Source organism: Centruroides vittatus, unplaced genomic scaffold, assembly GCF_030686945.1.
Source record: "Centruroides vittatus isolate TY-2023 unplaced genomic scaffold, ASM3068694v2 contig_970, whole genome shotgun sequence".
NCBI classification, from domain to species: domain Eukaryota; kingdom Metazoa; phylum Arthropoda; class Arachnida; order Scorpiones; family Buthidae; genus Centruroides; species Centruroides vittatus.
Window position 1 is genome coordinate 1441412 of NW_027122643.1, and position 17108 is coordinate 1458519.

The 17108-nt window shown below is 30.1% G+C and overlaps 1 protein-coding gene across 2 annotated transcripts in view; it reads right to left on the reverse strand.

The window, feature by feature from the left end:
• Positions 1-286: 286 nt before the first annotated feature.
• The window catches only part of LOC136985426 (cell adhesion molecule Dscam1-like), a 125367-nt gene continuing 108545 nt past the window's right edge, over positions 287-17108 (reverse strand). Inside the window, exons 22-26 of one of the 2 annotated variants that reach the window (XM_067282704.1) lie at positions 2275-2451; positions 2014-2163; positions 1002-1105; positions 843-921; positions 287-572 (exon numbers count right to left, since the gene is read on the reverse strand). In XM_067282704.1, the coding sequence (XP_067138805.1) occupies positions 430-572; positions 843-921; positions 1002-1105; positions 2014-2163; positions 2275-2451 (653 nt within the window). In that variant the 3' untranslated portion in view covers positions 287-429. Of the gene's footprint in view, positions 626-842; positions 922-1001; positions 1106-2013; positions 2164-2274; positions 2452-17108 lie in introns of both variants that reach the window. The other variant, XM_067282705.1, reaches the window with a different exon arrangement.

The following is a 17108-nucleotide window of genomic DNA, read 5'->3' on the forward strand; positions in this document are numbered from 1 at the left end:
TGAATTTTTTTTTAAAATTCTAATTTTAATATTATTATCCAACGTAGTTTGAGTTAAAGAAATTCTGTACAATATGATTTTGCTACCTTGACAGGTAATATCTGAAGAGAAGCCAGGTGGGATTATTCGTCAAGAAAATTAAGAAAAATTTATGCAGAATGTCGGATTTTCTTACATTAAAAACAATAGCGTTCAAATTGTTTAAAATTTCAAAAAAAGAAAAATAAAATATTAGTTTAAGTAAAACATTTCTGTCAAAACAATGGAAAACCAATAGAGATTTTAATCAAAACATGTTTATTCTCCATACTCTGTACACATCCACGCATTTCTAATAAAAAACACGTGAGAGACAATTTAAAATTACACTTGGAATCCATACTTGTTGTCGTACAAAAGAAAACATCTCTTTAGAGAATTTTAATAAATTCATTGACATCTTAAATGTCTTTTACTTCCGCTTGATTGGCTGCTTGACTTGTCTGCACTGCCTTCTGACTGACTTGAATTACTGCTGTATTCGCTCTTCTCGGAATGTATCATCATCTGATGGCTGACGTGATAATCAAGCCCTGGGATTACATAACACATATTTCATTCATCTTCTTATTTATGTGACGATATTCTGTAAATTTGATAATGATTTTTCCTAAGATTTAATAATTGCGTGTACGCTATTGTTATAATTTATTTGTTTCTTAAACTTCATTCATGTAAAGGAATTTGATCAGAATAAAGTTTGTCCTGAATAATGAACCAATACTTAATCATTCATTACCCATTAGATAAATTGTATCCTGATCAATCTTTGAATGAAGTATTAACAGAAACAAATAACTTACCTTGTACAGATACAGAGGCACGAGATGCTGGTCTAGAAGGATTTCGTTTTATTGTAGCAAAAGTACCATCCATGGAAGGCTAAAGATGATTAATGGTCAATTAATTCGCTTACTCAATTAAATTCATAACGTATAATTATTGAAGCGCTTTAAACTCACTCTTTGAGACATCGACGATCTGAAATCACCTTCAATTGTAACTCTACGTGGTGGAGGAACTGACGTATACGGTTCAGCATACTGATGGTTATCTGTTGTCATGTCTGTTAATATCAAGATGACGTTAAAACGAAACTTTACAGAATAAATACAGAAGTGTTTTAAAATACATTTAGCATTTAGATAATAACACCATATTGAGTTTAAAAAAACCTTAATAAACATAAGTCGAAAACTCAAGTTTTTCTGAGATATTAATAATTGTTGTATGTATCACCATTGGCTTATTGGCTTCTATGTGGTGCATATGACATGAAAATACAGGATAATCTTGCCAAATATTTACCACGATATTTACAGAAGGTCTTTTGAACGCCCTCCTCCCATTTCCAAGCACGCCTGATATCACTTTTTAGAGTCGCAATTTCGCTCAAGAATTTCATATCTTTGTCGGTTTTAGAATTTATCTTAAAAACAGTTTAGATTTTGACCTAATGTTTACTAATATTTTGTTTTATTAAACATTGTGTGCACTAGCTACCATATTAAGTATGCTGTTAAGTTCGATATTCAATTTAACAAAATTGTAACACGTGTGTTTATGTTACGTAGTGTTGATGTACAGTCCACAGCTCTGTCACACGTGTCAGGTGTGTTGTGTAACTATAGACTTGGGAATGCGGGGAGAGATCTTCCTGCCTAGAGAGGGAAAAATTGGGCTTTTCCCCTTTGGTGTGGCCGGGCAGTGCTGACCAGAGTGTGTGGCTGTGTGGCTGGCAAAGAACCAGTGTTGTGCTTTTATTAATTAATTGTCGGGTGCCTGAGTGTTACTCGCTTGTGGAGTGCCACAGTGTTACTCACTAGTGTTGAAAATAAATTACAAATAGTTTTGTTGTTGTGTTATAAATAATTTGTGTACTGTGTTTAGAACGTGTAAACAGCAACATGTTAAAACATATGCTTTTATTAATTAACATCCTGTTTAATAACACGAGTAGAAATGAATTTTTACCTGATTGTTCGGATATAACATTTGGTCCTTGTCCGTGTGTGGGTGAAGCGCAATACATTCCTCTTTCTTTCATTGACTGTTGACTTGTCATTTTTTGGCTAACTTCTGCCATCATTAGATTTTCGTCATATGATTTACGCGAATGATAACCTTAAATAACAAATTTTAAGAATATTGTTAATACAGTTAAAGAAATAACAATATCAAATCTTTAGTTTTAGACAGATATGCATGGAATTTAACTATAATAAAAATAATTACCATTACTGGAATGATTTACTCCGTCGTGAAGATATCTTCTCAAACAAACAGCAACGATTATTATAACAATGAAAACAACTGTTATTGATACGATAACAGGAATTAGTAGTGTGATGTTTTTATGTATAGGTATGTCAGTTTCTCTTTTCACAGAACTTGTGGCTGCAGTTGCAAATACTAAAATAAATAAAATTATTTTAGTTCGGATTGCCTTATAAAAGTTATAAATATAACCATTTTAATACATTATATCTTTCTTTTTATATACAACTACATTAACATTTTAAATTAAAAATGTTTGTGAATTATGTTAATAATGCACCTTATTTTCATTTTTATTAAATTATGGATGGATACTATAGTAAAATGAAGAAAATAAAAATTTAAAGATCATATAAAGTATTAAATAAATACAAATTAAACGTGGCAGTAAAAATTTAGTGACAATGATTAGTTCATTGTCCTTGTTTTTAAGAGAATTATTTTAGAGCAATTCATGTATTTTAAACATTGCCTGTAGAGTTTTCTTTTTTAATTTTGATATATTATCTGTAGAGTGTTTATTTAAAGTTTTTATCATTGAGATTTTCTATTATTTCGAATTTTCTTTCGAAAAAAATATAAATATGTATAGGCCTATACTATAACAACAGTCTAAGTGAAAATATTACAATGATAAATTAAATAGACGAGAGCTTCTAAAATATATACATTGTTTCTCTCGATTCATTTGTGTTCTTTGTAACCCGGGATTTCTCTGTAATGGTTATGATCCTGTACTGCTTAAGCGGAGCAGGACATTGTACTTAGTGTTATTGTACAATAAAGATAATGAATGTAAAGAGGTAAAAGAATATAAAAAATATTTTAATTTTCTAATCATTGGCTGCTTTCGATATAATGTTTAATCAAGTAACGTTAGAGTTTGAAGGAAGCTCATCACTCTGTCAGTACAGTAACGATATAATAAGGTTAATAATAAAGAGGAATTATATAAGATTTTTCTTATGAAATGTAAATTTTTTAATATAAAAAGCTTTAGAAAAGTAATTCGAAATGTTTAAATACTATATATATTTTAATATGGTGAAAAAAAATAGTAGAAAATAATTATAAAATTCATTATTATAGGTTAAACAGATAATGTATAGTTTGTTATATATAGAATTTTTTTTTAACAAATCGCATAAATTTTTCATATTCACTATTCAGGTTTATGTAGTTTATATATAGTAAAACGAAAGTTATGTGATATATTAAAAATATAGAATTTATCCAAATAAAAGGCATCAAAGATGTAGCAATTTTTGATGGAAACATGCCAATTCCAGATTGATTTTTGATTCTTTTAGCAAGCTTTAAGAGTTATTGAATTTCTGTAGATAATTCTTAAATAAAAGATTTTTTTTCTAATTCCTTATTAAAAGAAAGAAACTGAATTTTTAAAAAATTAACTTATTCTATAAATTTCACAAAATGCATTATTAAATGCACAGATATTAAATTACGAATTATGAGATAAAGAATTTTAAATTAAATATTTTTAATATGTAAATTTGTATGTTACTAATAATTTTTCATTAAGAGATTTAAAAAGTTTTTACGATCACAAGCGAATATATTATATAAATATAAAAATATCAATAATATTTATATATAGGCCTATGTGATAATGATTAATGATAACGATGAGAGAGAGAGAGAAATTATCATTATAAACTTTTTAAACTTTCTGTTTAAAGAATTTTTAAAAGATTAAGCTTTTGGTAATAATTTTAATTAGTAAAATGTTAGTTTTTATTCTTTTATTCTTTTAATTTTAACAATTTTCTAGTCTACTTCTTATTTGCAAATAAAAATAAAATAACGTTATAAGACTCAAATAAAAATTTGTATCCCAAAGGTCTAACACTCGAAAATATCCGTATTTGACTTTATGACCTTTTCGCAGATTCTATTTACATTGTAATGTACTGTACTTATCTCAGTGTAGAATAGTTTACACGCGAATACAATTACGATTTAAGTCGTTCCTGACAAAAATAGCCATAGAATCAACATAAAACAGTATTTTAAAATAACCGAAGTACCATTTTGCATTTAGATCTGTGAGAATTTATAAAGCGCAGGATCAATAAATTTGGTGGGATACATTCATCCAGTCAAAATCTCATAAATTTTATTTAATTATTAAAAGATATTTCTCTACTGTAGAGCATCCTAACCGATAGATCATTGCAATTAATTTATTATAACTAAATTTAAAATTAGATATTATAAAATTATTATTTATTATGCAGAAAGTATCGCTTATGATAAATGAATTATTCAATAATAGTTTTAAACTGACTTGTGAGATCAAGAAGCGTTAGCGGAGCCTCTTCTAAGTGGCTTAGAGAATTGAGTTCGTTTTCAAAATTTGATAGATCGATTTTGATTAAACTTTGTCATTTTACATAGTGTGAGATTGGAAAATTAAAAATGTAATAAAAAATCGGAGTTCATAACTTCATTTTCGACATACAGTGATGTCAAGTAGGCCTAACGAAACTGTCCAAAGGAAAAAGCGATTTGGTCTTTCGTTTGGAAGGATCGGTTTTTCCGTAGGGGGTCAGTTCAGCGCGAGGCATATTACCAGGTTTGTCAGGAGTTTCAAGTACGAGCGGACCTGAAGGAATTCTACTGGCCCAGCTTCGGTTTGGACTATCGTTAGGCCTGGAGAATCCTTTAAAAAAGAAGGACGGCGATGAGAAAAAGAGAACTTCGACCGGACTCAAAAAAAAAGAAAAGAAAAGAAAAGAGAAAAGAAAATACCACAGAAAGTCTTGTCTGAACTTGAAGAGAGAGAAAGAGGAAATTTTGTTTGGTCACTACGGATTCTTTCGATAGTATGATCCGGATATATAAAGGAAATAAAAAACTGACCAATAAATTCGAATCGTAAGGACACTCTTTTGTAAGCGGGAGGAGAAGGCCCTCTGTTCGAGACTTCTCCAAATGGGATATAGGAACATGTGGAGTCAAAGTGACAATGTCCAAAATCGCTAGTACGAGCGGGCGCACTTTTTAAAATTCCTTTTTACGCCAGTAGCGGCAAATGATCGTCGTAGATGCCTCCGAAAAAATATTATTGATTTTCTAGTGCTTTGACTCAATTCTTAGTTCGTGTTCGGTCAGACATCGAAGTTTACCTAGTAATTTTTTATTAGGATGTTCTCTTTTTTAATTTTATAGCTTTGTATTTTAAAGTAGATCGAAAGTCAATACTGTGCACATCATAAAATTTGCCATGCAAAACTTCTAAAACATTATATATTACATATAGACCTATATAATACAAATTTTTCACAATTTCATTCATTTGAGCTACAGAGTTGGAATTTATTTTCGTAAGGTTTAGCATACAATGAATTATTTTATCAATTTTAAATTTCCTCGTTGAGGTCTTAAGATTGTTCGTAATGAAATCAACAAGGGGAAAAGTTTAGATTTAAATTATTAATGAAAAATCACGATGACCTGAATCGAACTTGATGTCGAGTCTCATAATTCTAAACAAACATAAGGCGATTAAAAGGAAAAAAAAAATACAAAACCAGGATTAAAGGATTAACATGAAACTTATGACGCACATGACACACATGAAAACTTATCAATAATTTAAAACATGACATATTTCCAAGCTGTAATCTAGATATACAGTATAAAAAAAACATAGTATAGGGCCTACATAAAATTTTCTTAATATGTTGACATATAAAAATTACATATTCAATGTAAGTTACACTTTTATTTAATTACTTTAACTAAAACCTTCAAATTACTATGATTTTTCATATTAAAAACCGAAAATATTACTTTAAAAAACATACCTAAATCATTTCTTTAAATTGATATAAATTTCGGACAAAAATGACAATGAATATAAAAATATTTATTTAAATCATTTTTAAATTATCATTAATTAAGAACAAAAATAAAATTAAAAATTAACTCATATTATTTAAAAAATTTCATAAAAACATTTCGTTTTTATACAGGCTAATTCTTTAAATAATATGACCTAATTTTGTATTGTTATTTTTAAGAAATAATGATATTTTTGATGAATAATTTTAATGAAAATTTTCCCATAAATAACTTCGTAAAATCAATTATAGTATCATTTTTAAAATAAAAAAAATCTTGGTTTTAATTAGTATTGTATACTTGCTTCTGAAAATGAATCATTGAAATATTATTTACTGTATAATTATAAACATCGTCGTTCATTCCTTTATCCTCTTGCAAAAGGAATTGAGGTTTTAACACGCTAGTCCTTCAAATTATACTATTTTGAGCGACCTCCTAATTTAACTTTAAAGCTTAATTAATGCTTCCATTCGGAAACGTACGACTGAAATGGCAAGCAAAAAATTGCTTGTCATCTTTCCGCATTGAATGAAATCACATAAGGAAACCGTAATATGGAAAGTCGAAATATACGTAATCTGTCTGATAAAAAGGTGCTGGAGAATGTTGCTTTGTGTATCAATCAAATTTTCATTCTCCACTTCCGATTATATCAGCAGTGAAAGAAAAACGGCAAAGACGAATTTGGGGGAGATAAATATTTCAAATCGATCAAGATTACAGCTATCAAATACTTTAGAATCCGAATTATAACTACACGCTTGCGAGTACCTTTAGATGTAAATTTAATCAGTTAATATTTAATTCAGGTAATAAATACAACAAACCACACTTTCTAGGCACTCCGACCATCATAGTTCAAATGCTATCCTCTCAAGTGACGTTTATGACGTCGTTATTGAACGGCCTTCCCATTTGATGTAATTTTTATCGTTCTGCTTTCCGAGACGGCAAGTTGAAAATTTTCAACTTTGTATTCCGTTGACTTCGATAATAAAAGTGACGTCATTTTACGTTCCGGTAGACGCTTTCCGTCGTCTCTTTCCGCTTGCGAGTACTTGGCTTAAGTGACTTATTAGACATGCTACACCACCTAAGTCTATTTTCCATAAGCTTCTTCGTAATGTACCTTACTCTTAAACTAACTTTTAATATGCTCATTCTTAGTTCTATCAACTAAGGTTATCTCTCACTACACTTGAGCATCTTCCGCATTTCAGCTATCTGAACCAGAAATTTCTTTATTTTTCAATATTTAGATCCATAAAACGTGTAGTCCTGTCTTATAAAACTTCCCTTTAATATAATTGGTACTCTTTTATCACAAAACACTTGTATTCCGTTGCTTTTCCACCCTATACCTATTCAATTAGCTACAGTAATCTGTCTATCTATCCTCCATTCTCTACCATTGATCATAGTTACTTAAATTTTTCCATTCTTTTTATTTCCCGCCCTCCAATAACTAAACTGAATACTCTCTCTCTTTACCACTAAGACAGCGTATGAACTTCATTTTCTCTCTACTAATCTTTAACGTTTTACTCTTTATTCTTTTCTATCTTCTCTATCAATTCTTCCTAATTTCTGTTAACTAGAACTATGTTCAGAGCAAGCACCATGATCTTCCCTATCTATATCCACCTACATCATTTGTTACTAAAATAAAATATATAGACTTAATGTACTGAACTTGATGGACAACTAACCTGAAGCTTTCTGCATCTCCATACCCTGTCGAGTCTCCCAAACATTTCTTGTACTGCCCTTACATATTCCTCTACTATACTCTTCTGCCTAAGGACCTGTTATACACGACTTCTAGAAACTTCTATCACAATTTTTTTATTGAATCTGTAAAGACCATGTACAAGTTCCTCTTAGAATATATTTTTCGACCATTTTGCCTTACTACAAATATTAGTGCGATCAATGGCATGTACTCTGTATTTCATTCATTCTACGGCTCAATAATTTTATTATTCGATAATTTCCAAGTACCATTACAAATTTTTCGTTATATAATGGTATTTTTCAGCTTTCTCCATTCCTTTGGCATTGGCTCTCTATTGCTAGCATATTGAATAATCGAGACTAACCATTTTACTCCTAGTTCACCTAAAATTCTCCACATGTCAACAGGGATCCCATACATTTCATCTTTTTTAAAGCTTCCTAAATTACTATTTATTATATGTATTTTGGATGGTAGTTTTTCTGACTTTTATATTTGAGTTACTGTCTAACCCTGCATCTTCATTCATAAGCTTACTAAAGCATTTTATCCACCTACTCTTTTACATTCCTTCATTTCACTAATGTCTTGCCCTCTTCGTCTTTTAGTAAATCTATCTTTTCGTCTTTACTTTTTCTTTCTCTAAGGCTTGCTATTCTATGTATGTCGTTTTCTCTCTCCTTTAGAATATCTCATCTAATTTGCTATATTCTGCACTAGCTACTTTATTTCTTGTCTTCTGTTATTTTATATTCTAATTTATTGCTCTCGTCTCTATTCAACTCAGATTTTTAAAGACTTATTTCTTCTTTCTAATTACCTTTTGAACTTCCTCATTCCACCAGTACGTTTTCTTGTCTATTCTATATCCTTCTATTTTTGTGATACTCAAAATAGTTTTTGCGTATTTTCTAAGCTTCGTTGAAAAAGCAGATATGATGTGAAAATTGTTTTAAAGTACCAGTCTATCCATTCCTTCTTTAATTCATTCCTAAACACTCAAAATTTCTTATTCAATCCCCATTACCCAATTATTTTTTCTCCTTTTGTATATCTTTATACTGAACCAATCAAAAATTTTCAGTTTATGTCAACTAATCAATGTTAACCTCCAACTACCTCACCTGGAATTACTTTACAATTTCTACATATGTCCAGCAATTTTCTAGTCTCAAACATAATTCTATCAACGCTTAACTTTCACTACTTTTATTTATTTTCAAATTGCAATTGCAAACACTTGATAAGTGTTTGCAATTGCAATTGCAAATCTCTATAAGTTGTTTAATAAAGCTATTTATTGCTATTTCTTTCTCTATTCTTATTCTGAAATTGCTCCTCCATGAATGCTCTCTTATCCTATTCTATTTTCACCTAAGTGTGCATTAAAATGACATCTATATATGTTATTGATGACTTTGTCAAATTTATCCTACAATTTTTTCTTTGATCCTTATGTCTTTATTACATATAACCTTTGGTGCACAGTAATTATGATATTAAATGCTATTCCAACTCCATTGTATCTTTACATGAATTAACTTATCACTAGTTACTCTTACTACATATTTTTTAAAATACTACATGTATAACAAATCCTTCTAAAATCCCTTCCTGCATATATTAACTTATATCCATCTTCTATGTTCCTTGATTCCGTCTAGTTTTTTTATATGCATGCTATTTAACTCAGCTATCTTTCAATATCTGAATTAATTACCTACATTTTCCATTTAACATTTCTAGATTTAATGTAGTTAATCTAACTTACTCTCAATGACACAATTTCCATTACTTGGTTTGCTACCTTAACCTACACCTCATTGTTATAAGATAGCCTTAGCTCATTTCTCATACTAAGCGGGTGAGGCTAATATTGCCATTTACTTGGCTATTACGCATTTAGGCTAGATTCAATCATAATAAATTTTCTATGGATCGGTTGTCTTCCTAATTTCAAAACTCCTTGATTAACCTGGTTTCGGACCTCCATGGCGGAGTTTATCACTATACAATTATATGAAAATAAATAAAATCTTAGAAATTAATTTTCATTTCTTGATAAATCTATTTTGTGATTATTCAAATATAGAAAAAATACATAAAATAATATTCTATAAAGATCTGATTTATTATTTTTATCTTAAATTTAAGTAGACAAAAGTAGACAAACCTCAAAATAAGCTTATTTTAAATATCTCTATATACGTTAAATTCAAAATTTGTATTTTTAAACGTTTTTATATCGTTCAACATATCCACACCGAATTAGCATGAATATTCTTCCCCGTCTTAAGCCCGAGCAATTTTTTGTGTTTTGCACTTTTAATATTCTAAATACTCAGATTAATAAATGTACAGTTTAATTACTAAGACTATTGTTTTTATCATCTTCTCCAAACCCAACCTCACCAATCTCTACCCTCTCAAAAGCTCCGAGCAACGCCGGGCCCATGCAACTAGTTGTATATATAAATCAATAATTTTGCGATTATTTTATCAGGTTATAACGGTGAAATTTAGACATTTTGAAAAATCTTTATTGATAATTAACTGAACAACAATTACAGTTGAGTTTGTAGGTAATCACCATCAATTTCAATCACATCTCGTCACCTTTGCTGCAAACTTCCATTCCCTTGAGTATAGAATGACCCATTGAAGAAAGTCTCGTGCATTGTTCTCACGTGGATACTGGCATTGAACTGTAGATTGGCAATATGGTTCTGCAGGGCGTGAAGTAGATAGTCGGCGCTAAGTCTGGGCTGTAAGATGAGTGAGGCAGAACTTTCCAGTCCAGCTTTTCTAAGGTTATCTTTGCTGTATGTGCTGCAGTGTTGTCGTGGTAGTATTGGAATTTGTCAATTTTTAGAGTGTATGAGAAAACTCAAGTTGTGCTAATTCTCCGGTGATCAATCGTGTATTATTTCTATCAGTTGCAGGAGAACGTCATCATCAATGGTGGAATCGCTGCCAGGGCCTAGTCTTAAGTTACGCAAATGTGTTGGGAGTATCACGTGTCACGAATTCATTCAGTAAACGGTCTCACCGAAGGAGACGGTACTACTCGACATTCTGAACACATAACATTCGTGTTGCGGCTCACATAACTCGAAACTAGGCACCCTAGATGGGGCTCATCTTGAAGCGAAGAATTTCCAACATTAAATTTCTTGAATCAATTGTAGCAAGTCTGCCTGTGTCCTCGTGAAATACCTTGCAGATGAGATTGTGAGCCTTCATTGCGTTTTGCTGACTTTTGAATGTGTCACGTTGAAAAAGCAACATTGAATGTTCTTTCGAAAGTTTCATATTGCCAGACATTGCTGATGCGTCTATTTCCAATGAAATGCCCCCCTGGTTAATCATATACCCACGTCGAACGGTCTAGAGCATTTTTTTCCCAGCCGTTTCTAAAAAAAAGATTAAAATGTCTAAATTTCACCTTTACAACCTGAAAGAACTCTTTGTTGCAACTTGTTCTAGACTTATTTATATATAAGAAAAATTATTAAACATCTTATTCAAAATGAGTTGTATTAATCAGAATTTTAATTTTACGTAATTTGTTTTTTAACTTTATTGTAGACCAAGGTCTATATAAGAAAGTCAGGACACGCGTACTGGAGCCACCATTTTGGGACTTTTTGAGTCGAATGTTTAAAACAAACTTGTACGGGCAGTCAGTTTTATACGACATTAATTAAATTAATTTATGCAATTTTAGTTAAATTAATGTCGTATAAAACTGACTGCTCGTACAAGTTTGTTTTAAACATGCGACTCAAAAAGCCCCAAAATGGCGGCTCCGGTATGCGTGTCCTGACTTCTTATATAGATATTGTTGTTAGACTAGTAGCCCGGGTCTCCCCCTAGTGGGCATTCTAGCAGCAGCGGTGTCATTCCATGGTATAAATAATAAATTCATACTACAAATAAAAATAATAATATACTGAATTTCTCATGGCGTACCCTATTAAAACGCAGTCAAAAACGCAAAAGACCGCAACTAAAATAGTACAGTAGAAGCCGAATTCTTCAGGGTAATCCTGAATCCTCTCCCCCATGGTAGGAATTTTAAAAATTCTTTTCTTAATGTGCATTCTCATGGCATACCCTACTAAAACGCAGTCAAAAACGAAAACGCAAAAAACTAAATTTATTGTTAATTTAAATAATAGCTAGGGCGCCCCTAGTGGCCGTTTTTGGCATATCGTGAGAGAGACTGCCCAGTTTTTCAGTTTTTTATAGTAGATATTTAATATCTCCAAAGATGTCTTTCTTAAGCCGTAAAAAAATTGGAAAACTAATCAAATCAACATCTGGAGAATTTTCTATACTTTAACATGCTAATTGTTTCGGGATCCGAAAAAATTAATCTTGTGTTTTGCATGTGTAAGTATTAGTTAGAAAAAGAAAAATTGCAGATTTGGAGAAAATCAATTTCATCTGCTACTGTAAAATCCCTAAAGAAATGAATAAACCATATTAGAATTGATACAATGATGTCAAAGCAATGCATTTTATTCTTCAGTTCCAGTTAATGGCTGAACATCCTAAATAAATTTTATATTACGTTCTTGGGGTTTTTTCTGATTGAAAATATTTTCAGTAGAAATGATCTTATAGTTTCTTTATATATATATATTGCTATTAAGGTTAATGTTACCTTAGGTTCCGAGATGGCGGCGGTGGGAATTTTTCCCTATCTTGGCGACTGCGGCGGAGAAAAATTTTTTCCCTAGAGTCGTGACGTCGACGCCGTTGAGAATTTTTCCCCGTTCGGTTTCAACCCTGAGATCGACGTTGCCGAGTATCCTGTAACCTCGAAACGGCGACGGTCGTGTGTAAATTTGCGACGGTAGAGGGAGCCTTTTCGTGACGTCGTGCGAGAGTAATATCGGCGGGAAATTCGTAGTTGTGTTACGAACGAATATGCAAATGCTCGATCTGTGACGTGATTTCTGTTCATTTCAATGCAATTTTATGCAAATCGACTAGTTTCCAGTTGGAAACGTTTACTGCAGTGTTGCGACGAATTGCGTATTGGAATATTTGCTGTTTATTTTTCTGGTTACGATATTTCATTTTTTTTCCTCACTACCTCCCCGCGTTTAGTTTATTGCCAATTATTCGATAATGAGTAGTTTTGCCGATTTGAGTTTCAACGACGAATTTCGGTCGAGTTGCACCACACGTGATTTCTACAAGTTAATGGAAGACGACTTTTTGGAGCTAGGTTTGCCTCCCCGTATCGATAACACATTGAGATTTCCGAAATTTGCTGTAAAATTAGGCATACAGCCGACCGAGTCCGTTTGCATTCCGTGCGATTCTAAATGCAAATTATGTCATCGGAGTAATAGAGAAAGCTGTTTCTTGCGATGTAGTAAATGCGGAACGAAGACTTCTGCCTTTGAAGGAACATTTAAAAGTAAATTTGGCCACATTTCTTTGGGTTGCATTCTGTCGTTTATATTGCTAAGTAGTAATAAATCGAACAGAGGGAAACGCCAATCGACCAATAAAAGAGCAGCCGAATGGAAAAGAACAGGGAAGAAAAGAGCCGCACCAAGAGAAAAGGAAAGTATCCAAGCTGGCAAAACCGAAAAAAGAATGGATCGGAAAGGAAAAAAAAAGTAGGAAGAAGTAGGCAACCACCATCGAAAAGTGAGTAAAAATATCCTTTTTTTTTTTTTTTTTGGTTATTTCGGTTAATGTCCGTGGAGTCTGCAGAGAAATTCAAGATGGCGGCCAGAAACGCGGCCATCTTGAATCGAGGGAAAAATTTTTTCCCCGCCGCAGTCTCCAACGTAGGGAAAAACTTCCCCCGTCGCCATCTCGGAACCTAGGGTAACATTAACCGCTATGAATATTCCTCATAGAACTATGAGGAATATAATTAATACCTTGATAAATTGAAGTTAAACCGAAATTTTCTGCAAAAAATATATAATTAAAAAACTTACATTAACAAGTTTAAAAAATCTTTACTTTTAGAATTAATCAAAAATTTAAGAAATAAAAATGAAAACCCTAGAAGTAACTTAGAAAAATTATTACGTATCTGAGTGCACTATAATGAATAATGAAATTTAGATAATTTTTTTCTTTTTTCACTATTTAGTTAAAGTATGCCTTGAAGCAAAATGGCAATATAAAACGCGATAACACAGTTGATATCAATATTAATAATCATAAATTCTGGTAATAATGATCATTTTATTTAACATGTAAGATATTAATATATAAACGTTTTTATTAGTTTATTCTAGAAGTAGAACATTTTTTAATCATTGTTTCGTTTCTATTAAATAGTAAAAAAAACAAATAGTTTAATATTCACGATAAGGTATATCATTATCTATTGGAACATTTAAAAATCAAGGCATCTTAATCTGTAATCCGTGGATAGATTTCTGCTAATCCGCAAACTTGAATGAGAATAGAAATACTTCTTTATTTTCAATGTCCAGTAATTATTATTGCTTAATGCGCTAATAAAGGAACACATCATAGTTTTTTTTAAATATTTTAATGATATAATTGATTTCTTTTGTAACCATATCTTTCTTATTTTATTTTATGTACTTTAAAATAATCAATCTGAGAACGAGTTCGTAAAGTTTATCGATGCTAAAGGGATCTAGCTGTAAATAAATTTAAACAATGTTTCAGTAATGCAGTATGATTTTAAAAGTTTTAACCATATTTAACACAGAACACAAACTATAATCTTATGTAGACTCATCTTAATATTTTTATAATAATAGTTATTGAATAGTGACAACATTATTACTTGTTTAATTTTTTTAAAAAAACATTAATTATATCATCATCTTCTCGAACAATTTCTGTTTAGGTCTTAGGACCTGTTCCATTTAAGCTTAAGATGTTTTTGAACTCTCGTTTATATTCGTGACAGCTTATATTCCTCTTTCACGAAGATTACATTCAAAGGTTAATCTCGGTAAGTGGTTGTTGCCCTTTATAATTAGATGGTCTTCCCTTTTTTGTCGGGGGTGATTTAAATATCAAATGATATTTAAAACTTCATAAATTAAAAATACTTTCATTGATTAAATATTTTAATATTTTGTTTTATATGACGGTTTGTAAAAAATTGTTGTGTTTTTCTACTTTTCCTCTGTGTATTGTCTGTTCATTCAGCATCTCGCTTCTTTGTTCACATATTTAACGAATAGAATGAAATATTTTCATATTATTACTTTGAAAGCTATTCATGAATATTAAAAATATTTCACTCAAGAGAATAGACAGTTTCTATTTGATATATTATATCTTTATAATATATATTTTTGATAAAAATTTGGTTCGAGCTTACTGAAAATGAATACGTTCAATTTAAAACTGAATAACTAAATATCGTTTTAGCAGAAACTCGAATACTGAATTATATATGAGACAGTGGATACAGAAGATCAAAAAATATTAATTCTGTCATTAACCATAACTTTCAAAACTTTAGAATTTAGTAACATATAATAGTAATACAGTATTTCTTCTCTCACGTAAAATAAAATTAAACAATTTTTGGTATTTTTTCTGTCTTAAAAATTTCGAGATAATTTTAAGAAGCGAGCAAATATTTCTTTCTTATCTCATTTAATATCGAATTTAAATTCTTTTATAAAAACTAAGAAAGTGTTTCTATTCCAATCATAAATCATTTTTTATTAGTGTTCAGCATCAGTTTTAATTAGTGTTTAATATGCATTTTAAGCAGAGGATGGACACAGAACGATCGAAATATTAATTAAGAATAATTTTTGTTTCTTCAACTTATAAAAACTCAAAACAACAAGTTTCGTACTTTAATTAAATAAAAAATATTCGACTTTGAAAATAATTTGAAGATAGTGATCTTCTGAAAATGATTTTTTTTTTATATGAAGCTGAAGTTGTGTGATATTTCTCATTTAAATGTCGTCAAATCTATAAATTTTTATTTAGCAGTTTAACTAAAATCAATAGAAAAAAAAAATAGATTTACAAAATTTTAAAAGAAAAACAAGAAATAGAAAAGACAACTCAGTAAATTTTCGGATAAAATAAATAATGGAGAACCAGGGACTGAGAGAAGTGAGATGAGACTCGAACCAGTCATAAATGTGGGATCTCATTTTTCTCGAAGCTATAAAAGTATATAAATAAAATCGATAAAATAAATAAGAACAGGTTTCTTACGTCTTAACAAAAAAACTTTATCATTTTAATATCATGATTTCTGCATAAATGACTAAATTTTGGGGCTCTACTGTCCCCCTCTCTTTGGACATGATGAGAATTAAAGCGTTGCAATTGCAAAAACAAGCTGATCTCAGAAAATTAAGAAATAAAATATTCATATTCAACTACAGTAAATTAAACAGAATATTCCAAGTTTTCAATCAGGACTGTTCAATGTTTTGATTATCAAAAAAGAATGTGGTATCAACATGCTTGCACATTGACGTTTGTTTGATAAAGAACAGAGACTATACACAAGGAACTTAGGAAAGTCTATTTATAATGTATTCATAGTAGAATTATGATCTTCTAGAAGTCTAAATAAGTTTGCTCTTATTAACATTTGGGATCGTTATTTTGTAATTATGTAAATTACTTAGTGATTTTTTTAAAATAAAGTTTGTTTTAACTTAGTGACAACATCGTTTTAAATTATTGATAAAATAATGAAATAAATAGTATAATATTAGTTTTATTTTTCAATAAAATATATATATTTTATATAATAATAAGTTTGATGAATTATAAATATAATTTTGATATAAGTGAAAAACTTCATAATTTTAAGGAAAACTTTAGATGTAAAAGGTGATCATATAAATTATAAACTATTATTTCAAATTTTCCCGAAATTACTTTGTTTGAATGCTTCACAAACGTTTTTACTTTCAGTAAAATTATATAATTTTACTGAAAGTAAAAACGTTTGTGAAGCTTCAAACAAAGTAATTTCGGGAAAATTTGAAATAATAGTTTATAATTTATATGATCACCTTTTACATCTAAAGTTTTCCTTAAAATTATGAAGTTTTTCACTTTATGATCAAAATTCATATTTAAAATGTCATACAAAGCACCATTCAAATGTCGTTCTAACAAATAAAACAGTCTTAAATAGTATGAAATGAGTGAGAATTCAATTTAATATCATTCTCTA